The sequence below is a fragment of the Thermobia domestica genome, chromosome 17 (assembly GCF_964235325.1).
Source record: "Thermobia domestica chromosome 17, izTheDome1.hap1.1, whole genome shotgun sequence".
NCBI classification, from domain to species: Eukaryota; Metazoa; Arthropoda; class Insecta; order Zygentoma; family Lepismatidae; genus Thermobia; species Thermobia domestica.
Genome location: NC_137470.1, coordinates 149,688,535 through 149,715,118, shown reverse-complemented (window position 1 = coordinate 149,715,118; position 26,584 = coordinate 149,688,535). Strand labels below are relative to the sequence as shown.

Below are 26,584 nucleotides of genomic sequence, written 5' to 3'. Positions count from 1 at the left end.
GGATGTTATTAATGAAAAATGAATGATTATTAAGTAATTGGTGGCATGAATATCTGGGAAAATCTTGAGAAAGAGCACGTATACGATATTATCCACTACAAACTGACATGGACTCGGGTCAAACCTTGGATCTAAAGATGAGCGCTATGGTGCCATTGAGCCGTTGTACCGTCCGTAAAATTGCTTGATTTAGGTTGAACACTACACTTGAAGTTAGCAAAAGGAAGTTTCGTCAACTTTTGAACGCGAATGTACGAGTGTATTTTTATAGCTGATGAAGGTAAATGTCTGTAAGTGTATTAGTTTTAGCTGTGTATTAATAAAGTGTTTTTTGTATCTTGAACAGTGGACATTGATGGCGTACATGATCGAAGGTGGGGGCTCGAAGACCTTATCAAAAGCGAAAGCATGGCTTTACCGACATCCAGACAGCAGTCGTAGGCTACTAAATATTCTTCAGAGCACAATCATCGATTACTTGGTGGAACAAGTTGTGGCAGGAGCACAAGTAAATAAGTTATTCAAGTCTGAATTTTTTCCCCGTTTTTTTTTTCTGTTGTTTATAAGTAAAAAAGTGAACCAGTACCTAAATTGTTCACAAGCATTGCCAGAACGAACTTAAAAAGAATGGAGAGATGGAGCGGGAAGGATAACTGTCATTGTTCCTAGAGGAAAAAAGTAAATCCTTTTATACGCACCTTCTTCTCTTTCTCGCAAAAATTAGCAAAATATCATCTCTCTATGACTTACAGTTCCCTTAAGTTACTAGAAATTCGAACTCTTTTGGCCAATATCTGAGGAACGGTGGCCAGTTAGCCAGTAGGCAGTTAATCAGTGGCCACCAATTACTATTTGGTACCAAAATGTTCATCATCCTTTTAGGAATTGATCAACACCAATATGATGTCTGTGTGACTTACGGTACCCGAGATTTGGTTCCTTAAATCTCCCGAAGTTAGAACTATCTTTTGGCCAATATCACGAGAACGGTAAGTCATAGAGAGATGGTATTGATGTTAATCAATCCCTAATAGAATGTTAAACATTTTCGTACCGATATTAATTGATGGCCACTGGCCAACTATCCGTTGGCCAAACCAGTGGCCAGTTGGACAGTGGGCACCGGTTACCATTTGGTACGAAAATATTCATTATCCTTTTAGATATTGATCAACACTAATATGATCTCTCTATGACTTACGATTTCCTAGGTATGGCTCCTTAAATCTCTGGAAATCGGCTATTTTTTGGCCAATATCTCAGGAACGGTGAGAGTGAACCGAAAAATTTAATCACTTTCTTAGATAGTTTTTGATGCTCTATCGAATGCAGGGTTCAAAATTGAAAAAAAAAAAAAAAGTTGCATGAAAACATCGCAAATAATAAACTGACAGACACACAGACAGAGAATTCAGTAAGAAACTTTTTATGTTCGTTGAAAATAAATCATAATGTAAACACACTGTTATACAGCTATGTTTGTAAATTCGTCTTATGCGCTAATGACAGCTTTACTTACATACAAAAAACTGGTACATACGTATTTTTAACTTCTTAAAGAGCATGGAGAAAATTCCATTAAAATTCTCCTACGATAGGGAAATTGTGTTATACACGGAGTTGGTGGACGCAAGTGCTGGCGTTGGAAAGGTCCGGATCTCCTGACCACAGTGGTAATGTCAGAAGTCGGCTTCGGCCATGAGGCTCCAGAAATGGGGTCCCAAAGCTTTGGGCACGGATCCCTTCTAAATGCCTATTAAACATGGAATTGTTTTACGAGGATGGTGATGTTGGAAAGGTTCAGGTCGTCTCAGCACAGCGATAATGTCAGAAATCGGGCTCTGGCCTCGAAGTCCCAGAAATGGGGTCTCGAAAGGGCTCCCACAGACCTTGAAAATCAGGGAATTTGATTTTTCTCTGGGAAAAATCAGGGAAATAGGTTAAGTTCCAAAGCTAGTCGTCCGTTTCTAGCAAAATTTTGAAATTTACTGGGAAGTAATGCATAATTTGCTCGTTTGTATGCTTAATAATATGTAAGGAGAGCGGAAGGTGTGTGTATTTATTTTATAAGTGGATATAATAATGGAACTGTTAGGCAAGCGGAGGAAACTACTTCGCGCAAGATTAGCACATGGTTCGATTGTGGGAAAGTAACAAGCATTTCTATTGTGAACGTGTCTGCAGGTGTACAGAGACACTCCAGTTGGTATCCTTACGCAGAGACGAGAACATACATTCTATTAATTTTAACAAAATACGTCCAAATTTCCCTATGTCTAAGCAAACCCGACCCGACCCTACCCTACTTATTCCTACCTTACTCTTCTCTACCATACCCTACTCTATTGTACCCTTTTAAAGCATCCTAAAAATTGATGATTTTTACGTTTTCATAGCTGTTATTATCTTTTTATCGAAAACTAAGCGGACGACCAACTTCGGAATAAACGCTAGGGAAAGTATTTAATGTCAGGGAAACCAAGTAGTCGTTCTCGGTAATGAAAGTAACTTTCAAGTAATAAGGTTATTTGGGATTTAGAGATCTTGCAATACAACAATATATCTAGAATAATAGGTTACAGATGCATTAAATTATATCAAGCTGTATTGTGCCATGATTTGTGCTTCGGTTCTTTACTCTGAAATCAGTTCAGCTACAGCATTTTGAATGTCTTGTTGTAGGCAGAGTGTGGCGTCTCTGACCTTCTGAACTGAAATACATACGTCTTTTTAGCTTACTTAAAAGACGAGATTCTGAATTCAACCCGTTTCTGTATATCTGTGTTGTACGTATGTTCAGCCATAACAGTTTGACACAGGCGCACCGATTTTAATTGTACTTTTCTGTTTGTTCGAAATAATATTCTTTTCCGGTTATTCCACACAAATTTCATGAGGATCTAACCATAGTCTTTGAAGCTACACCATGAAACTTCTCAATAGCTGACAGTGTTTATACCATAATTGAATATATGATCACGCATAATTTCATCACAGGGTAACCAATTTTGTTGATTTACTTTTTGTTTGACGCAGTATGTTCTCCCGGTGGTTTCGTATAAATTTTATTAGGATCTGATAATAGCCATCGGAGCTAGACCGTGAAACTTCTCTACGGTTGATAGTGTAATTTCATAATTACAGACTTTATTGTGTGTATTCTTACGCATAACTTCAACACAGAATGAGGATTTGATTATTCTTTTTTAGTTTCAAAGAGTATACTTTCTTGTCGGTTCCATGTAACTTTTATCAGGATCTAATGACAGTCTTTGAAATTGGATCGTGAAACTCCTTAACAGCTGATAGTGTCTGTATCCTGTGTATGTTCACGTATAGTTCCGTATCGCATAGACCGATTAAATATATATTTGATCACGCATATTTTCTAGGTCGACCTATTTTATAGAAAATTAATGCCCTACCTCTAGTTTAGGTACCGTGTTTACTCGCGTAATAGTCGCACTTTTTTGTTCCAATTTTATAATGCGAAAATCCAACTGCGACTATTACGCTAGGAAAACTGCCATTCAGTTATCGCTACGATCAAAACACTTTCCAATTTTGATACATACAGCATTGTGTCAACACAGAAAATTAAATATAGCCTACATACGGTAACTTACCGATTCGTGGGAGACAAAAAAAAAAAAAAAAAAAAAAAGTCGTCTTGATGTTGACACAAAAGAACGATATATTTACATAATCGGGAAACACGTGAATATCAACTACGTAACACCACAAAGAAGAAACACACACGCACAAGAAGTGTCAGAGGCTATATTGCAGCCAGGAAGTGATTTTTGCAATCACAACTAGATGTTTGAAACTCTCGAGGCAATACGATGGAAAACCACAACAGACGAGATGGTTGTAAATAGGTGCCATACTGGAACGAGTCATACTTGGAGAGCGCGCGCAGAATGGAGGGTGGAAGTAGATTGCCTGATCTCTGTTGACAGAGGGTTACGATGTTATTTGTCAGCAAACACGAAAAGTTCTTTTGGTGGCGCAAGATGAGCAATTTCGAAGAAAGTCTCGTTCACAAAGACAAAAATTACATGAACAGCTACATTTATGCGGGGAAATTCTTTGGTGAATGTTTTTGTTTCAAATTTAAGGTACGACTATTATGCGAGTATAAACGTTATTTAACTAAGATAATGGGGTCACGATATTTAACTAAGATAATGGGGTCACGAAAAAGTAAAACATAAATAAATAAATAAATTTTGTCAGGGAAAATAAGGGAAAGTCAGGGAAATCAGTTTACAAAAATCTGTGGGATCCCTGCTTTAGTAAACACACCCTCGTGCAAGATATGAGATACTGTCAGTTACAGCATCAGTGTAGTGTCGTCGTTGTCTGCTGAGTGCGAGGACATGTCGAAATTTCGGGAAACGAGTGCTGACACAGCAGACAATCACACTGCGGATGTTGCACTGGAGCAATCTGTTCCGTGCCCCGTTCTCTGTATCCATTTGATTCAGTGGACACACTCTCTTGCTGGAAAGCGGACTGAAGTGAAACCAATGAAAATGAGCTGCTTCGGCTTGAATAGAGCTTCCGTATTTCTTGGCTAGAAACCGAGACACCTCGTGAAGATTTACAGTATATTTACAATCATACACTTGTCTGTTACTGGAATATCAGATTTTATTAATAATCCAACACTCACCAAAAGTGTTTGACGAAGTCAAGACAATTCAAACTAATCTACTGTGGTGCAGATTGCATAGCGTTCAATTTGTACAAACAACAGGTTAAAAATAATAATGAAATTTGACATCTGAGGAAGGGGCGTTGAGAAACAATACTACTTTCATCCTTGTGTCATTTTATTTAGTTGCTTCGACGTCAAAACTTAAAATTCACTCGATTAAATGAAGTTCCCATTCCTTTACTGTAGCATTTTAAACTTATTATTACTATTATTGTTATTATTATTAAATTAGTTAAATAATTTAGTCACCTATCGTGTAGTAACTATTTTATACAACAGTACGTACAAGTGTTTCTACATGTTAGAATTCAGTAAAATAGAAACATTTTATTTCTAGATGCTGCAAGTGTTTGAATCAAGTGCAGAATATTTAGGACCAGAACTGTTCCGAGAGTTTGCACTTCCATGTATTACTGAAATACAGAAGCAAGTCCGAAAGAAACTAAAGGAAAAAGGAGTTGCGGAGGTTCCAATGGTAAGTGTCGTATGCTTTCTCTTCTGTTACATGAGCTTTTTGCCTCCAAACGATGAACCGTACCCATTGCTTTCTGAATTTTTGTAAATAACTTAATTACGTGGAAGGAAACAACCATTCAGGAAGCTTCTTCATTGCCTATGAAATACAAGTTGATCCGTTTCCATCCCAACAACTTACAGACAGCGACGTCTTTCAAATCAGATTTTACAGAGCAAGAAATCTGTAGGTACAGCCAGGTCCAAAATTATTGTCGCATATCTATAACTGTCTTCTTGTAAGAATATAATTTGATAATGATCTTGCAGGGTACTTTTAATACTGATACTATGTGTATAATTGGGAAATGTATATTTATGGTAAATTTCATAGGAAAAGAATTATAAATACGAAAATTAGAATGAGTAAAACAAAATGTTGTTAAATAGACAAGAAAGTTTTATTTTCGTTTTATTGTTTTTATTTACTGTTCTTTTGACATGAAATTTGCCACACACATGTCTTTGCCGATTATACACATACTAACATTATAAGAAATACAGGGCAAATTCATTATCAAATTATATTCCTACAACAACATATTTATAGACAAGCGACAATAATTTTGGATATGAGTGTACATATGTATCAATCTCTCAGCCGTTGCGTAGCAGAGTCAAGTAGTTGTAGTGAGTAAAATGCCGCTGAAAGAAAAATCACTTTTGGGAAGGATACTTCATTGTTCTTTCCCATGGAAAATTTACCATTTCCCGCATAGTGCAATAGTGTCGGAAGAATGGCTTTATGGTAGGACGGGCCACTCTTAATAGCACAGCAGACTCCTCCACAACCCACGTTACCAAGGAAGTTTCATCTAAAGTGGACGCCATTGAAACTCAGACGACCTGTTCTAAACAAGACCCGGATATTGTAGCCTGTGAAAGTCTATTACCACAGCGTGTTATGGCAAACGATTTTGTGGCCTGCGAAAATCTTTTATCACAGCGTCTTATGGCCAAACGATTACATGTAGCCCTGGCAACAATCCATTATCACAACGTGTTATGGCCAAACGATTATATGCGGCCCAGGCAACAGTCCATTACCACAGCGTGTTCTGGTCAAACAATTGCATCTGGGCCAATCAGCAGGGAATAGTGCAATCATTTCAAACTGAGGCTGCAGTCTGTCCACAAGACAAGCATCTATGCGTTAACAGCACGCAATGTCGCGGAGTGAAGTACTAAGGGCAAAAGTCTGTACGAGCGCCACCTACCTGATGACCTCAGGAAATTTGTTGTGACAATGGACGAAGCATGGATCTATCGTCTTTAAAGTTAGTTCTGTTAATAATATGGAAACTAGCTGAACCTGCGCCGTCTACTCAGCTCATCGTTCTGTCACGATCATGGATCTCCTTTCCACTATGCATCTCTCCTTACTCACACAAGTAAAGGATAGCAAACTCACAAAGGAAGTGAATTGCTATGTATAGATGTTGGAGTGAGTTTGTAGCAAATTTGTAGAAGTAATACGATATCAAGTGGAAATATTTTTTTTTCTAATAAATCCATATCCATCCGAGTACGCCACATTGCGTCTTTTGAGGCCTTTGAAGTTACCACCATGCAATAGGTTTTGCCATTCATATTTAGCAAAGCGCCTGCAATGTCCATCAACCCGCCATACGTAACTTCTCTACTGGTTGCCTAACACCGTAGTTTCGGTCTGTTACAATGTTAATGTTATGGGCTCAAAGCGGCCTCTAAAATGTTGAATAGAACAATAACGACAAGATTTTTGAAAATTTGAATGAGAACTGGACAATCTACACAAAATTTGGAATCGACCAGTGAAAACAGCACGTATAATTTTCGAGATCTCATTGTCGAAAGGATTGGGGACAAACATATAAACCTAGCATTTTAATATATAGATGACTGTGCAAACGTTCAGGCAATTTTTTACAGGGGTGTTAAAAGAAACGACCAATGTAACTTCGTGCTTCCATACAAGCTAGTTTCTCGAAGGGTTTTATGTTTGTTCTGGGTTTTGCACCAAAGGTAACCTCAAGATTCGCAAGGTAAGAAAAAAAAAGAAAAAAAAGAAAATATCAAGATTAGTGCTGCTGATTGCCAAGAGCATGTCCTATCCTCAACTCACACAGGGTACAGATACCAATCCCATGGATTACTGTGCTTTTGAACTTCTAAAATGGTGCCTTTCATAATGTCAAGTTTGCATGATAAATGGGCTCTAGGAATCCTGCAAGCAGGAGTGCGACAATATGTCTCTGGTACAGCTGCAACGAAGTCTGATGCAGTGGAAACTGTGATGTCGTGCAATTTGAAACGTATGTGCTCTTGCTAGGCAAGCATACTCAACGATAATACTGCTGGAAGATTTCGGTAATGGGTTTACAAAATATTAGTGGGCTAAAGGAAATTACTGGATCATAGGAATGATGAAAACATTTCGAAAATATGCACATTTTATTACTATAAATTTTAAGAAGAATAAATATGCAACAATTAATAACCAATAAAAAAATACCTAAGTTGTTTCCGAAACGTAAATATGATTTAGTTTGCGTTAAACAATTTAAACGTTTCTGCTGTGGAAAGTGAGTTTTGTTAATTTTTCACAATTTTTCGTAATCTTAAGGATATAATTTTCTAACAGGTTATTCTCAATAGGTTTACATAAGCCTGAAGGGCCAAAAGAAATAAGGGTCTGTGCCCAAATGCACATTGATATTCCACGAACTTCAGTTGAAATGGGTTACTATCACTGTCAAACACAAGAAAAATAAATAAAATTTTTAAGCACAAATCGCTAACTAAACCTGTAAAATGCAGATTCTACATTTGTTCACAATTACATTTCTCCCTTTTTCTCACTTTTCACACTTTACGTTATGTTACCACTGATTCAACATTTTTTAACATAAACTTCAGAAGCTATTCAACTACGTGGCTACAGATTTAACTACTTTCCTTCAAATACGCAGCTGACAGCGCGAGAACATTACACGTAACATTATACAAATGGCAGCACCGCATAGAAGTTGCATAAACTGATATACAGTTTTGCCATCTTACACAACAGACTCGTTAAACTTTTTTTTTCTTTTTTTTTTTTTTTTTAAGAATAATGTTATAAATGGTTCATGCATGTGGCCATCACATTGAACATACTCGATGGTGGCGAAGCGGAGTACCTTAGGTGAACAACTATTTCAATTTGTTCGGACGGAAATGGATCAGCCGCTGTACTGTTAAATAACCTAATATTTTTTCAATACTTTTATATATTTGAGTTAATTTATATACCTTTATTAAGAAATTTATTCCGGAGTTTGGATTTTATGAGATACAAATGTGAGAATCTTTTTATATACATAAAGAACCTACTGTATCTTGATGGAAGATTTTTTAATTGCAAACTAGCGTCAATTATCCGTTTCGCGGGGTTAAAATAAGAAAAATAGTAACAAGATCCCTTAGTCAGTCACTTTTTACTATTACTGAAGCGCTCCCTGATACACGATACTTTTTGTCTTAAGCCGCGGTGGCTCAGTGTAGAGCGTTCACCTCTGGTGCTTGGGGTCCCGGGTTCGATCACAGCGCCCGCCAAGTGAACTTTGTGGTGAACAAACACCGTGTGTGTGGGTTTTCTCGGGGTTCTCCCGTTTCCTCCCACTTTCTTCATTCCATCATTTCATTCATTTCTCATCATCACCGTCTTCTTTAGCCTAACCGGCATAACCGTGGGACGTAAAACTCAAATATTTCATTTGATTTTTTTTTTGTCTTAAAAATTAAATATTACTATTGTGGGCTAAATTTGGATTTAAACGGTATCGGAAGTGTCACTGTTGATTTCAGCGACCCCGAAAACTTTGGATTCGACATTAGTATCGGCCATTTTCGATTATTTTTATGTCTTCCCCTCCCCCAAGTTGCGGGGCTGAATTTGGATTTAAACGGCATCGGAAGTGTCACTGTTCATCTCAGTGTCCCCGAAAACTGGATTCGGTACTAATATCGGTCATTTTCGATCATTTTTAAAAAATATTTTCCTCCTCCCCCTCCTCTAAGTACTGCGTCAAAGTGAAATTGTAAAAACCATTCCAGGCCCAAACCTCATCTCTGTTGAAAATTTGATCCAGATCGGTTGGGTGGTTCAAGACATTGAGAGTCACAAACATAGTCACTTTCAGTTTTACATATATAGTTTATCACTTTCTCTAATGATAATTAGGTCTAAACTTCGGAGGATGATGTTTTTCTTTTCCATGGTAAATTTGACCAATGTTGAATGTTGCCATATATTTCTGCAGAGATAACAAAATAAAAAAAAAAAAAAAATTAAAAAGAAAGGAAAAGTTGTTGCAAGTTTACTTCTTAGGGAAGCACGGTGTCTTAGTGGTAGAGCCACTGAGGTAGAACATTACCTCTATTCTACATTCAACTTTTATAGGTAGAAGTGTACCACGAAATCTGTATCTAAAATAAATAAATAAATAATAGTACGTCTTATTTTTTTCTTTAAAATTTTTAATTTCAGAAATGGCAATTTGCTTGTTTTCAAACCTCAACAAGTATTTGCAATGGAGTAGGTTTAAATGTGCATTGGGTATAAAATGTTGCACATTTTAATTTACTTTCAAATGTTTCTTCTTTGTTTGAAATCATTATTTTTAAAATAACGGATCTACAGCGTTTGCCGCAAACCTTTGTAACCTGCAAAATAGACTTATGCACTTATAGAAAATTGCCGCTCGAAAGAAAAAGAAAAAACTGAAGATCTAAGAAATTAATTATTGTTTGTTTTCAACTCCCTAAATATAGTAGAACTTTTTGTACAAAAATTAAAAAAAATAATAAATTTTGTCAGCAACTATCATTGGTTGCTTTGATATGGATTTATCCATACATGTGTGCGTACAGTTTTCTTACTTTGTGAAACCCGGTTTTGACAAGTGTCGCTGTCCGCGAATTGTTTGGATGAAAACGGATCAGCTTCTGTAGTATGAATGATTGTGAAACAATGTTTTTTTAGTTTATTGCAATACATTTTATTACAATGCTATAGAGACTAGATATTTTTAAGGGAAAGAATATCTGTCTCACCCGTATTCAATGGATGATAGTAGTTGCTCGCTTTACATAAAAATAGAAACACTAATAGAAATCAAAGTAATGACTATGTGACAGCTTTCGTGCTTTGTGTGGAGACGCACATTTTCAACAAGTGACATTCAGTGTATCTACAAAGTACATTGCAGAAGAAATAACGATATTCCGTATTATTTTTGCTTAATGAAGAGTTAATGTAAGGTTAACCCTAGAACTGTCATGGACGAAGGTATCTATTTTGCCCACCGTTCAAATTTTCAAAATTTTGCTGGATTAACTGCTTGCGTTCCAGTGACATCCAGCGGGGATGTTATGAAAACATATCTTTTATTAAGGATCGTATTAGTCCAGGAGGTCACGAATTTTTTTTTAGCTGACGCAAAAAACGAGTTAGTTCTACTGTTTCTCCTTGGGTGACAGCAAGCACCTTACTCATCTCCGGTCAGTGTTGCCAACATGAAGGAGCATAAAATCCCTTCACAACATCAAAATTTTCCTTTCTCAACCCAAATATTCAACAATGCAAATATTTTTTTTTTTATCAGTAATGTGAATGCTCTCCTCGCGCGTTTGTGTGTGAGAGAGAGAGATCGCGTGCGATTGTACAAAGATATTTATTGAACTTTAAACAATAACTCTGCCCTATATGACGGTCTAGACAGTCTTTTAAAAGTAAATGAAAACCTGGTATTAGAGCACGCAAAGGGTTAAATGTTTCCTAAGAGCTCTTGATTTCTACGATTGTTCCCCGCGGGAGCTGATGTGGTTCAGATTCTACGTTAATCAGTAGGTCCACGTGTCATATAGCCTTGCTGCTGAAAGAGATATGAAACTCAAACTCATTCTACGATTGTTCGTCTGATTGTAAGGTTCACTTTTGTTAGTTTTATAACTTCATCTATTTTATTTTTATAAAGTGGTAATTCATGTGCTGTGGGTAGGTTTCACTCCCTGTTGCTAGTGGGTGTAACCTATATGTTCTGGGGGCTAAAATTTCTTTGTAGTCCAAAACCTACATTTTTATTTATTTATTTTTGTACTTGTTACCTTTGTTTTTTATTTAAACTCCAAAGCTTACAAGAGCGTAATAAAATTTTATTCTAAAAGTGAACGTAAACACATACTTACATGCCCATGCCTTACATAACACATGCCCATACGTTAATAATGTGAACACTGTCATATACAGGATGTTACAGACATTTGTAATAGTATTTTGGGAATGAATTCTTTACGCCAAAATAAGAAAAAGAAGTTCATATTCACTTGTGGTCGGAAGTACATACTTTCGTAGTTATAGGGAGCCGAAAACGTGTAAAAATGAACTTTAAAGGACCATAGTTTCAGTTCTAGGACCGATCGTAGTGGGGTCAAGACATCACTGAGGAACTGGTATGTGAACTATCCAAATATCCATCTTTCAGAAGCTCCGATACTTGCACAATCATTTTTAGAGAGGCTGCATGGAGTACTTGATCGCTCTCCACCTACCTCTCTAAAAATTGGTGTGTAAGTACTGAAGCATTCTTAAACATGGATATTTTGGATAGTTCACATATTAGTTCTTCAGTGATGTCTTGACCAGACTATGATAGGTCCTATAGTAGTGGAGCTATCAAGTTTTAAATTTCACTTGTTTCACGTTTCGCTCGCCACCCTATAACTCCGAAACTATCCACGTTTGAGCATAGGCCCATAACTTTTTTTATTTTTATTTTGATCTGAGGAATCTGTTCGCAAACTATTTTGACACATTTTTGTAACACCCTGTATAAAACGTTTACGATAAATGTATAGTTGAACTACTTTAAATTTTCTTTTGGTAGTTTAGTTTAAGATGTTAACTTGAATTCAATTGATGTAGTGTAACAATTACTTAAAAAAAGCGTGGGCAAATTTGCCCCATCCCCTTGGTATACTACACGTAACAGATATGTGCTTAGTACTAGTTACCGTTAAAATTATCCGAACAGTTTTTCTGCTGATACTCGAATACCCGTTACCATTATTTAGATATATATATATAATATATATATATTATATAATATATATATATATATATATATATATATATATATATATAATGCATTATTAGAATTTTAAAAGCATTACTGCGCACTTCTAGGGTTTTAAAGATCTGAAAAATCAAGTTTCCGGAAACTGTAACTTTTAATCGAGGTTCCAATCTTTTTTCTTGTCAATACTGTTACGTGTAGGTTCTTGTTGTATACTTACATGCGCCATTTCATATCTGGCGCCTACGTATAATAATAAAGTGTTTCATCCGATGATGTTAAAAAAAAAAAAAAAGAAAAAGATTGGAATAAACGAAATTTGTTTGATTCCACAGACAATATTTGCAAAAGGAGCCCATTATGCACTGGAAGATCTAGCTGGAAGCGGATACGAAGTAATCAGTATAGATTGGACTATTGATCCTGAAGAAGCGAGAAAAAGAGTCGGACCAAATGTTACACTGCAGGGGAACCTCGATCCTTGTGCCTTATATGCACCTAAGGTAAGAATGACACCTTTCTTTCTATTTTATCTTTTCATCTTGCTAAAATAGTAAACTAAGTTAACAAGATGGGTGAAATCTCGCAGTATTTTGTTATTAAGGTGGATCACCACCCGGAAGTCAGTACATATTTTAGCTCATTCCCTTAATTACTGCGCAATGAAACAAATTATAAATATTGTACTATAAGACAGAGTTATGTTTCAGCTATAACACAGGACACTGATTCATTTGGGAGCTCTTCCGTGGCTAAGCGGTTAGCGTACGCGCCTTTGGCGTGGGAGGCCCGGGTTCGATTCCCGGCGGGAGCTCATGTGGTTCGGATTCCACGTTAATCAGTAGGTCCACGTCTCACATAGGCTTGCTGCTGAACGAAACGTTAAACTCAAAATCAACTCAACTGATTCATTTTGTTGTGTCTTCTGATATCGGAAAAGGTAACAAATAAAATAAAATATTTGATTCATTTTACAATGAGCACACAAGATGGCGCTTGCTGTTGGATCTTACTAGAAGTACTCATTTTTATTAAATGTTTATTTGTATATGTAAAATATGCTAAAGTAACAATCTTATTACGAAATAGATATATTATTTGACCGTTTCTCGTCTTGTTTTACATTTTATTTAAATATAATTTTACATTTAAGGAAATAGATTTTGAGAAGAAATTTGCTCAGAACGCCATAATGCGTTGTTTCCAAATTTGTACGTTTACTGTGGTAGTCAGGATAAGAAAATTCCTGGATTGTAGCGTTGCAATTCGAGAAGCGAAACTCAGCTGTGAATTTCGGTAAGGGTCGAAAATTAATTTCTCCAATAAGTACCTTTCTTTATTATCTGGCATCAGTAAACACTCGACACTAACTGGCAACGCCACACTATACAAGCAGCGTTTAGCATAGCACCGAGAACAGCTAGTGATCCACCTTAAAGATCACAAGGATCATGGGTGGTTCAGTGGCTTACCTCTGGTACGATCTCCGGCTGAGTAAGTTTGTGGTGGACAGCATCATGTCTGTGGGTTTTCCTGGGCTACTCTATAATTTCCTCTCATTCTTATTCCACTATTTTTTCCATCATTCACTTGCCTTAATCATCCGTCTCCCTTAGCCTAAAGGAACATAATTATGGATTGATAAACTGAAACATTTCATTTGATTATAAAGGTCAGAGAGACAAACACGTTCTTATAATAGATTTAGGTGTAAAATCGTGCGAACTTCCAGAAGCATAATTTGTTTCCAGAGAAAATATTTGAATTTTTAATATAAACTGTGGCTAAAAACTAATGCCTTTTGATGTGTGTCTTTAAATAACTAATTAATACTACAGTTGTTTAAAAATATTTTTACAAAAGTAACAGGAAACTCCCAAACGGAGAAGATTGGCTCTGGTTTTCATCTTTTGCTCCAATGGACTAGGTTCAGTTATAGGAGTGTGATTCTTTAAATTAATCAGTTACAATTTTGTTAAAATTTAATTTAACGAATTAAATTTTGCAGGAATTAATTTTTAATTGATAAATCGTTTAAAAGAAATTCTAACGATTAAAAAATTAATCATTTTTCTTTTGAAACCCGTGGGTAATGGACATTCTGCAACAACTCTTTTTGTGAATATATTCTAAAAACTGTGTTCCTGGTAGAACTAACAGATGTACTAAAAATTCGATTAGAAAATACACAATTTGTATTGCTTTCCTCAATTTTATGACTTTTTGATTTTATTAATTATCAGTTTCGTTCGAAAATAGTAACTTTTCCTAATAATACAGGGTGTAAACTTAATTTCTGACCCACCTAGAAATTTTATGAAATGCATGAATAAGTAAGAATACAATGAAGAAACGTTGCACATCTGATTTATTTGGAAAGAAAAATGTCCAATTTATCAGTAATCAGTACTGTTTCCCTGATGTTCCAAGCATTGTAAGATTCTAGTTCGGAAACCCTCCACTAGGTTGTGACAGTCCTCTTGTGTGATGACGGACTACTACTCTTCCTTGAGGCGTTGAATCCAAGTTTCTCTGTTGCGAGGCTTTGGTTTCTGAAACACGCTGTCCAGCAGTCGAGACCATAAGTGCTCAATAACATTAAGGTCCGGACTATTACCTGGCCAATCATTCCACACTCCGGGGAACTCCTTGGCGATCATATTCATCGTTGCCTTTGCAGTATGACATTTGACTCCATCCTGCATCAAAATCGCATACTGCTGAACAGGAAACATGATGGGATTAGTAAGACACGCTCGGTAAATTGGAAGTATTTTATGTCGGTAGTATTGGGAGTCAATCGTCTTTCCTTTCTCAACAACAATATGTTCCGTTTTCCCATAGCTTGAAATTCCTCCTGTCACCATAACCTTTAGGACGAACGTGGGCTTCCGTATAGGAGGGATCGTTTCAGGAGACGATGTTCGAACCCAATGATTTTGCTGGTTCGGTACAGGAGAGAGCTCCATCAGACTCTCATCGGTAAATTGCACTTGAGCACGTTTCATCTGTCCCTCACGAGAGTCATCAGCAAAGCCTTCATCTTGCAGTCTCTTACCAAAGTTGTACCGGTCAGATATGTTTTTCTGCGAAAGCAGTGGTTTTCTAGGCTGCACATAACATTTTCTTCCCCAGTCTGAAGACATTTAGAGATTGCCATGTGATTAATCTTCTTTCCCTGAGATTGATATCTTTCTGAAAAGTTCAGTCTTTTAGTTACAGTTCTTGTTCCAACACCTGGTTTGTCTTTAACCCATTCCCGTATTTGCCTCTCTGTTCTTGGTGTAACTTTAGTTGGCTGCCCTATTCTTTGTGCATCATTAACATCCCCTTCATTCTCTCGCACCCACTTCCTTACAGTGTTTCGGCTAATTCTCAGTTTCTTAGTTATGTTTCGAATACTTTGACGACCAGCACTAAGCACTTCAATGTTATGGCGAAGCATTTCTCTATCTGTTGACATTGTACTGTATTGCACGTTGTACACTTGCACTTAAAAATATCAGTTTGTATTTTAAAAAACAATTCACTTATTTCAAAAAAGAGTAGATTTTAAATATACATGTATGTGGTTTCAAAATCCATGAAAATTTACGCAATAAATTCACATTAAAAGGGGATCAAACAGATTTCTTTTTTCTGTAAACTTAATTTCTGACCCGTTTGAGTAATTTTCCCGCGCAGATGGCGCCAAACAAATGCTCACAATTTTACACTGGCTGCAGCTCACTAAATAATGCCAAAGGCAACAATGCGATCATTTGTCCGATAATGAACAGTATTGCTTACAAAATAGACCTCGTCATGTGCACTATATGTAAACAAGACAGGTTCGTGATAACAACATACACAAACAAACACAGAAAACGAAAGTGACGTGGATATGAAAAATTATTCGGTCAAAACTAGTAGTAATTAAGATATGGAACTTTAGAGAGGTCAGTTTGATGATCTGTGAGAACTGTGTAACGCGAAAAATCAAGTAACTAAAAAAACAGAGTGGGTCAGAAATTAGGTTTACACTCTGTAGATTAATTTTACCAATTATAAGCTGTTTACTGCTTCTTATATGATTATGATTGCTGAAAAGGGTCATTATTATTATTATTATTATTATTATTATTATTATTATTATTATTATTATTATTATTATTATTATTATTATTATTATTATTATTATTATTATAGAGAAGCTATTTGTAAAATCGATAATGTAAATATCCTATGCATAGAAAAAAGAAAAAGAAAAGAGCTCGGCAAAATATATAGGACATGTGAATAGATTAAACTACTTTTCTGTAACAATCAAATGATTACACAGTCACATAGACACACACACACAAAGAAAAGTTCTGTCCATCGGATCCCAGGGTATGGATTCAATGTATTTTGTTACACAAAATTGAAATTTCGAAATCCCACGATGATTGACCGTCATTTTTTTTTATTATTATTATTATTATGGGCGAAAAACGCTCTATCTCAAATCGCTCAAATTTTTCACCCATAAAAAAAGGTTGACACCGTCAGTCGTCCTGGGGTTTTGAAATTTGGATTCTGTGTAACAAAATACATCGAAATCATACTCTGGTGTCTGCTGCAAAGTTTTATTTTTTATTTATTTTCTTTTTTCCTTCTTTTTTTTATATGTGTGCAGGGTGCGAAATCCCGGGGGGGAGGGATTTCCCCCCACCAAAAATTTTACACTTGCTTTTCCCCCTCACCAAAATCTGTAAGGGGGGACACCTTAATAGGAAAATATAAGTAGGTCTATAAAGAAAAATTTCAGACAAACAATCATTTTAAATGCATGCTGTTTTAAAAAACGTAGTTTATTTGTAAAAGCATCAGGTGTTTAACTTTTTCGGTTGTTGACGAGATGAAGACCTTTATTCTCTAGCGTACCAGTTGCATGCAAAATTGGTAAAATTTCTCAAACAAACAGATTGTTTTTCAATTTCAGTGGACGAACCTACAAACAGGTTTGCGGATAAGCACTTGCTGTTATATGAACATATGTGGATGAAGAAAATAAACCTTGTTGTCGTTTTTATAAATTAGTGCCTGTAGAAAATGCCGATGCAAAATCCCTTAAAGAGAAAATTATTCAAGCATTTTCCGAAGATGGCATAGATATTTTTAATCTTAAAGAAAAACTGGTTGGATTTAGTTCGGCAGTGTTTACTGGGAGAAACGAAGGTGTTCCTGCTCAAATTAGAAGAAATGTCAACCCGTGCCTAATTAGCGTACACTGCATGGCACATCGAATTGATCTTGTTTCTGAAAGAGTTTTTGGTGTTGTGAATGCTGTTCACAACTTTGCATGTTTGTTAGGCGAACTTTACCAGGTGTTCAGTAAGTCATCTACAGCTGCAACACTTAAAAGTATCACGACAGTCACAGATGCCGCAGGACAAAAATTTGAACGATTACAGTGGTTCGGATTTCACCTTAAACTGTAAGTCCACATTTCATAGCCTCACTGCTGAAAAGGGTCATTAAACTTAAATCAGCAAATCAATCGTATTATAGTGTTTGTGCTTTTATTTTCTAAAGTTTAACGTCCTATGAATATTCACCACGGCTAAGGAAGACGGTCATGATGAGATGAATTATAATGGTTAATTAGGATAGTGGAAGGAAGCGAGAGGACCCCGAGAAAACCCACACAATTGTTTGTATACCACAAGCAGAATTTGGCGCGAGCTAGGATCCAGCCGATGATTCCACGCACCTGAGGTGAGCACTCTACCACTGAGGCAACACGGCTTTTTGTTGTCTATCAAGTATTTGTATTGAAATCATTATTTATAATAATATATTCTTGCTAATAATACAATATACAGTAGATACATAGTATTATTTAGACTTACAAAGGTGACCGTATATCTGAACGACCAAACTGAAACACTATGTACGTAGCGAAGAAACGAGAATTTCATAAATAATAATAAAAACTATACTCTGACTCTACAGCTCATGAGGATCTATGGCTTGCCAGGTGGAGCGCTTCAAGTTAGTAGTTCTAATGCTTGGTTAGGACATCGGTTCTCAGGGACTATTATTTTTGACTTATATATCTCTACTGCTATTTTCGCGAATGTAATCTTCAATATAATGGTAAACACAAGGGTACTGTGCTCCCACTAGAGTCTAACCCTGGACCATACGCACCGAAGTGTATATTAAATGCAGTAGATAAGTTACCAATTTTGGTTAAATGAATAACATTAAAGTATTTTTAAATAACAATTACGACTATTTGAACATTTATTATTATTATTATTATTATTATTATTATTATTATTATTATTATTATTATTATTATTATTATTAATAGTAATAATAATAATAATAATAATCCATTAATATTTCAATTTTTTGGAGGCTCCACGAAGCATTAGTGTGGATCGCTGAACTTCTTCCCCCCCCACCATTTTCAAATGATTTCGCATCCTGTATGTGTGTGACTGTATTGTTATATACTAAACATTTCCAACATTTTAATATATTTCCTCAGAATATTACACAACAATATATAAGGTAGATAGTGGTGATTGATAGAAGACAATAATGTCTTTTTAACACCAAGTTAGGTAACAAATCTGTTTATTTCTTGAAAATAACACCAGGTAGATAGTCTCCTTTTTTGATATGTATACGCAAAATCTTCGAAAGAAATAAACTATCAAGGATTTCAGTTCTCTTGGTAGAAATACCTCGATCTCTTCCAAAATTCTTCATAGAGTATTGCTTTATCCCTCTTCATAATTTGTGCCAATTTGATACTCTTTCATGTCTTTTAATGTTGAATTCCTGCCGAAAGGTACGCTACATTGCACTAGTACAACCAAAACACTACTTTTAAAATACATCTCAATCACCAAAGGAAACTGTGCTGAAGTCCAATACTTCATTAGTAATAGATATAATAAAATGGATGATATATATAATAAAATTGTATATTTCCTGCTACCACGTAGCAGTTTTATCCTCACCGCCGTGAGGGTTACCAATCTCTGAAAGTGGCAGATTAATTGTCGAACTGTGTGCAAATCTAATTTCCAAAAATATGCAAGTACAAGATGTCATTTTTATCCTACTGTTCTGAGCCGAATGAGAGCTACCATGGGAGGTTAAATAGCAAAAGTAGAGATAGTTGGAAGGGATGTTTGCCTCTAACCAACTATATTCTATTGGGGCATGGGTTTGTCTAAAAAAGAGGAGTTACGGTATGATACGCATCTTGGTCCAGTTAACATAATCACGGTTCACACTTATCTTTAAAGTCAGGGAAAGTCATGGAAATGCTTGAAAACATGCCGAAAGTCAGGGAAATCTGCTATATTTCACAGAAGAGTCAGTAGCTTCCTTTTTCGGTGCTCACAAACAATATGAAAATGACATCAAAGAATCAAAACAAATTGAAGATGATGATGATATGGAATGGGCTAAAAAAAAAAGAAAATTGTGTTTAATGTTAAAGAAGCATGAGTAGTGCCGAAAGTTACTAACACTTCAGGATTTGGAAGAACAAATTTAATCAAAAATTTAAATGTTAACAAAAGAAAAGTTAGGTTCGTTGGTTGTAGATAATCAAGGAAGTAGGCCAATTATGACACGTGTTTACTTGTTCCCACCTTCACCTGGGGTTGAACCCGGATCACCCAACTGGTAGATACCCGCTTTACTGACAGTTTCACGGCGGCTGTAATGTGGATAGTATGGAAACAACCAGATTGAATTCGATTGGAGTTTGCGGTCTCGGGTTCGATTTCCTTTGGGGACACTCAGTCGGAAAAGTCTAAAAACATTTTCAGACCAGCCATCCTCAGTGGGTTTTTTCTTGAGACTTCTTATGTATCCCAGGCTAATACCGGGATGGTACTTAACCCACGAGGACTCCTGTAGCGGAGAAAAGACCGAAGGTGTGTTTAAGTTGCTACCACTATTCGGAAACGCGTCACAGGTTCATGGCCAGCAGTAACTTTGTTCTTTGCATCCTCCCCTACCACCTCATTATCAATTAAATATTGTTCACTTACTCTACGACAATTAGGGAGCTGTATTGTTTATTTTCGGTCGTTTCGTCCCAGTGCGAGTTCTCGCGTCACAACATTGTACAGTCTTCTGCTTTTGTAAACCATTGTTAACGCATTTAGCGAAACCCATTCATCAAACTGGAAATGTTGAGACTCCATTGAAATCCTGGAACTTATTTTTCCCAGATAATGTTCTTGCGAAGATAGTACACTATGCCAATATTTGGATTAATGGGCATAGAAAAGAATTTTCTAGAGAACGAGATGCTAGATTTGTCAGAGTTAAATGCTGTCATTGGTCTTCTTTATATGGCTGGTCTTTTGAAATGTAATCATACCAATCTAAGCAATGGCATAGGAAAGGGGGGGGGCGGAGCCCCCCCCCCCCAAAGAGGTCCGACAATGTACTTTGGTACTTTAATGTTTGTATTTTTTATATATATTTTTATGTTTATATATTTTTTGTTTGTAATTTTTCTATATGTACCTATAACAGTACTTGCCCCCCCCCCCCCAAACACACATCCTGGCTACGCTACTGAATCTAAGGGATGTACGGGCTAGTGATGGGACAGGAGTAGAAAGGTTCAAACTAACCATGTCCGTGAGCAGGTTTCAATTCCCGTTGCGAGCATTACACTTTGACGATGTCACAAACCGTGAAGGAAGAAAGAGTTTGGACAACCTAGTGGTCATCAGAGAGTTACTTGGCAGATTTGTAGAAAGGTGCAAAGCAAACTACTCACCAAGTGAATATCTAATATTGACGAATCCTTGGAAGCCTTTCATGGGAAATGCAAGTTTAGGCAATATATTCCAAACAAGCTGGCCAAATATGGCTTGAAATTATTCATACTAGCAGACTCCCGTAGGTTTTACTCATACAACATGGAATTGTACAGTGGTAAGTAGTCAAATGGCCCATTTCAAGTTGATAACAGCGCCAAGAGTATAGTTGAAAGACTCACCCAGCCAGTTTCTAATAGTGGACGTAATATAACAAACGTCAACTGGTACACGTCCATACTTCTCGCAGAAGCGCTTCTAATAGATCACAATTTAACTCTTGTGGGTATTCTCTGCAAGAAAAAAGATGTATTAAATACTTCCATATCAATACCTTAAATCAAAAAAATCTTATGTGTACTCTTTCAACAAAAAATAAGCATTTTCTATGTGTTACAGTATATATATATATATATATATATATATATATATATATATATATATATATATATATATATATATATATATATATATATATATATATATATATATATATATTAAATTAAAATCGGTATAAAGACCGGTGCGAGTTCTGGCGTTATAAAAATAGTGCGAGTTCTCCCGGGTTAACATAAAGGTTTCTGGTCGCTTCCTTCATTCTCCAGTTTCCCGGGTAGCCTACTCATTGAGAGACGCCATCCCTCATACATGACGGGCTTACATGGACACAGATGCCGAATGCACAGATATATATATATATCCTAATTCCCAGTTCAATTGAAGATCAACGCTCCTTTTAGCACCGAGGCTATATGAGATGTGAACCTGCAGTTTAACATGGGATCCGAATCACATGAACTATTGGGAATCGAAGCCATGTCTCTCGCGTCAAAGATGCCTACGCTAAGCATATAGCCATGAGGGAACTCTGGAAAACAACTAGAGTTCTTAGGAATTAGATATGTAGAAGAGTGAGGAAAGTTACCGGAGGGAGAATGGAACGTGATTGAGATTTTTTTTTTAAATTTAACGTCCCATGATTATGCACCGGGGCTAAGAGAGACGGTGATGATAATGAATTAAATAATTGAATGAAGAGAGTGAGGGAAAAACGGGAGAATCCCGAGAAAGCCCACGCGCACAGTATTAAGATGAAAATATTTTTTAACAAATATGTAATGCAATCGAACGGTAGAAATACCTATATATACGTGATTCACACTCTACAGAAGAACTGCCTCTTCAAATAATATATATACATTACTAGCACTCAAAGTCGTAATGGTGTTTCAGACACTGCCAAGGGCACTTTGTATTGGAAACATTAATCGTGGAACATGGGAACGTTTTGAGAAAGAAGTTAGCCAAGGCCTGCTTGTTAAAGTTAGCATCTCAGCATTCGTTATTATGACTAGTAAAACCTTGAAAGAACTTCAGCCAGGATGAGAGGACAAGGAGATTGATCTGCATCTCTCGATTCCTAGTTAAGGGCGTTAGGTATTTATACTACACTAGGGTGGTAATTTACTTGAGTTACTCAAAACAAAAGGGCCAATTATCTAATTTTATGCTTCTGGTTGCCGAGTGAGGTCCGATCTTTAATGTGTGCGGAATTTAGTGAATTCATAATGAACGTATGATACGTGAATAATTTCCTCCTTGTATAAATGTATTGTAATATCCTACACGTGGTCTGTATTTGGCGGGTGGGTGTGTAAAGTGCGTTAAGTTAAAAGTTAGTGTTCTAGAGAAGTCACATGTGAAAGTTCAGATATAAGTTCAAAATCCGGTTTTGGGTTTCAGACATAAATCCAAAAAACAGTCTTATTAACATGAATAGCTACAACAGCTAATCATTTTTCCAAAACCGGATTTTGGATTTGTCTGAACTTTTAAATGCGATTTCTCTAAAATAATAATTTTTGACAACGCATTTTACACACCCACCCGCCATTTGTAAAGAAGACCACGTGCTTCTTATTTGCAATGGAAACCACAGGCTCTGTTACTACAATTACTACGAGCAAGCAGACGACAGGCACGGTCACCGTCATTAAGTCATGTGAAAGAAGAGGAACTCTAGCCCCACCACTGTCCAGAAGAGTATAAAACACGCTGTAAGACCTTCGTCGGCATCAGTTTCGTCTGGTCTCCCCTCTCTTAGCTCGCCTAGAGCTCTAAAAATCTAACCCAACCCAAGCCTCTTACCTTCCATGAAGCTATGAGGTCTTCTGCCCATTTAGCTTGCCTAGAGCTTTGTGGGATCTCAAACTCTTCTCTTTGGTTGCCTGGAGCACTGAAAGTTCCTAACCGCAGCTACTTAGTGTTCCTGGAGCTTTGTGATTTCCCTTCCTGCTTAGCTTGCCTGGAGCTGTGTGAGACCTTAACCTCTCGTTGCTTGCGTGGAGCACTAAGAATTCCTAACCATAACCATTTAGCTTGCCTGGAGTTCTGTGGTATCCTTCCCTTGGGTATCTGGGTCTTGGGACACATATTTTACCCAAACAAACTACATAGAGAATATTGTATTAGTCTTCCGACCACAATTAGAGTGACTTTGTGTGTTATATTTGTATATAACAGATTTTTATAATAAACATTTGTTTACGTACTACCTCATCAAGATAATTTTAAAATATATAACGAAACGTTAAATCATTTTGTCACTTGATAACGTTCTATTTTTATTTTACAGGATAAACTGCAAGATGCTGTGAAGGAAATGGTGAAGAAATTTGGTAAAGATAGATACATTGTGAACTTAGGACATGGCATTTATCCGGATGTTGAGCCGGAAGCAGTGAAAGTGTTAGTGGATACTGTCCATGAATTGTGAACAGTAAAATAGAAAAAAAAAAAAAAAACAATATATATTTGGGATAAGGTTTGATTTTCAGTGGGAACAATAGCGAGAAGACTGCAAAATACTAGTTAGATTTCATAGACGAAACTTTTCTGCACACTGTAAGGAGAAAGGGGAAAAAGTATGTGAAAGGGACCAGTGAAAAATGTTTTCATGTTTTCCATAATTGATAATGAAGATCCTTATCGATACTTGAGAAATTTCAGGAACTGTTTTTGACTATAATGAGTGACACAATAATAATAATAAAACAAGAAAGAGGAGGCAAGAGTATTTAATTATAGTGTCTTTCTGAGTTGTATTGAAGTTTATTTAATTTCGTAGTGCGAAAGCTCAGAGCCGTTTGCAAATTCATACTTCACTCCGTCTCATATTTACTGTTAGTGTAATGTAAATTTACTTTCAGCCAGGTAAAGTATTGGAAGAGTATTAAAGCAGTAATGCAATAACCGGGCTGTAATTACTTCGTTCAACTTCATAGTTGAAAATGTGATCTTAAAATGTTTTGAATTGAGCAGATTTGTAACAACGCATTAAATAATTGTGGGCTATTGTTTTTTTCTTTCTTTATCCTGTTTTCATTGTTGCTGCATCTTTGCAGCCGATTTTCAATTACGAATTTAGTGATACCTTAACAAAGTTACTTACTAATTACATCATGTGTTAGTAAATTTGGTTTATTAAACTCAAGCTGCATCTGTACGTGTCTGTGTATGTTGTTGTAGTAGTTAGCCGAGGTTACTTAGGCAATAGAGCAAGGATTATGGCGGTCAGTTCCTTTGACTGTAGTTGAAATCAGTACATTGAAAACTATAAATTAGAGAGTTGTTCTGAAATGTGAGATTCATAATTAGGAACGTAATACCATGTACAAAAGAACTGATCTGTAAGATTTCTGTACACATCTACTCATTGTGCACAAGGCAAGTAATTTTCTCAAAGTATAGGGTACTCTGATTCTTATAGTGACAACAAGTTGGAAGAACCTTCATAGTTTTATCTATGTATGTACAGGGTGGCCACAAAGTCCCGTTACCATTGAAAATAAGTAACATAAACTACTGAACGTACATAAATAACTACACGGAAAGAACTGAATGACATGAACAACATTTTCGAGAAGTTTTATTGAGAGGAAACATTATGTGTCCAAAGGATCAGTCTGTCGACCGTTATTCTCATGACAAAGCATAATACACGGCCAGGTTCTGTGCGATATTTTGCGCAGCATTGTTGTCGTAACTTGAGTGAAAACTTGTTTCACAGCTTATGTCAGTTCGGCTGTGATATCATAACTGTTTTGTGCAACGATGCCCTTTATGAACCCTCCATAGCGCATTATCGCAGGTGGAGTTTCTCTCATGCACCCAACAACTTGCAATTATACGTTCTTCAGTACTATAACTGGAATTATCTGCCATCGTTCACACAATCTGAAACAATGGGAAACCTTACATTAGCATTTATCACGGGGTAACGGGAAAACTTACATTAGCATTTATCAAGGGGTAACGGGAAAACTTATATTAGCATTTATCAAGAAGTAACGGGACTTTGTGGCCATTCTGTATATACTGTCATGTTTTAAAAAGGCATCTTTGTGGCCATTCTGTATATACTGTCATGTTTTAAAAAGGCATCTCTTTGAAAATTGTATCCATAGGTGAAATTACCATTACTTTTTCCAGATTTACATTAGAGGCTAAGAACTGTAATATCTGAATGGTTGCGAATAGAATAACACTAATAGACAGATAGTTTTTTTTATTTTTAGTAGTTACGTTAGACAATAGTGAAAACGGAAGAATGTGTGCACGGATTGAACTAACTACACATGAATTTGTAAAAGGCTTAAGATGAAATACACAGGATTCGTCTATGTATCACATGGAAGTTCTTAAAGTGCCTAACCTTTGTCGAACATAATCATATGATGGCGTTGAAAGAAACCTAGCCATCTCAATTTACTTGTAAGTTCTTTTCCGTATCAAACTAAGGTAACTTTTATATCTACGTCAGCAATAAAATTTTAGACAGAAGCACTGACTTGTTTGAGAGTATGATGCCCTTCCCAAAAGCATTGGAGCAGCAATTGCTGAATTGTGGAACACTTACCTCGAAAAGAGTGGTACCGAATTTGTTCTTAGATTCAGATATTTAAACTTTGTGGAAAAGAAATATATTTTGACCATGAACAATTTGTTCTCTTTTCAGGTTATCATTTCATTGTTATTCTTTGGTACTCGTGAATGTCTTTTGCCCTATACAATGATCAATAAATGTGTCGGAATAAAGAGTATGGCCTGGTTTCTTTTGGCGACTAAATATGCATTTATGTTGTAAAAATGTGAAGAAACTTTTCTGTTCATGTATGTATATAGTATGCAGTTAATATAATTACCATTCTTTGAATTTGTCGTTGTGTTTTTCTTTTTTAACCAAATTGCTTCTATGGGTGGTGCAAGAGATACCAGGTTTGATATCTGGTGAGAACGTAGAATTTCTGGTGTTCACCCACCACCATCACACAGTTGGTGAGCTCCTTGAATGAAGAGATCAAATTCCAATCTGAAAGTCAGAAATAATAATCTTGGAAGCGAATATACTTTTCATAGATCAC

The 26,584-nt window shown here is 36.3% G+C and overlaps 1 protein-coding gene across 2 annotated transcripts in view; it reads left to right on the top strand.

Moving 5' to 3' along the window:
* Urod (uroporphyrinogen decarboxylase) overlaps nucleotides 1–26,376 on the top strand; it is a 62,118-nt gene extending 35,742 nt beyond the window's left edge. The window contains exons 5-8 of one of the 2 annotated variants that reach the window (XM_081744421.1): nucleotides 347–508; nucleotides 5,061–5,198; nucleotides 12,669–12,836; nucleotides 23,797–26,376. In XM_081744421.1, coding sequence (XP_081600547.1) covers nucleotides 347–508; nucleotides 5,061–5,198; nucleotides 12,669–12,836; nucleotides 23,797–23,937 — 609 coding nt within the window. In that variant the 3' untranslated portion in view covers nucleotides 23,938–26,376. The remainder of the gene's footprint in view (nucleotides 1–346; nucleotides 509–5,060; nucleotides 5,199–12,668; nucleotides 12,837–23,796) is intronic. The other variant, XM_081744422.1, reaches the window with a different exon arrangement.
* The last annotated feature ends 208 nt before the right edge of the window (nucleotides 26,377–26,584 follow it).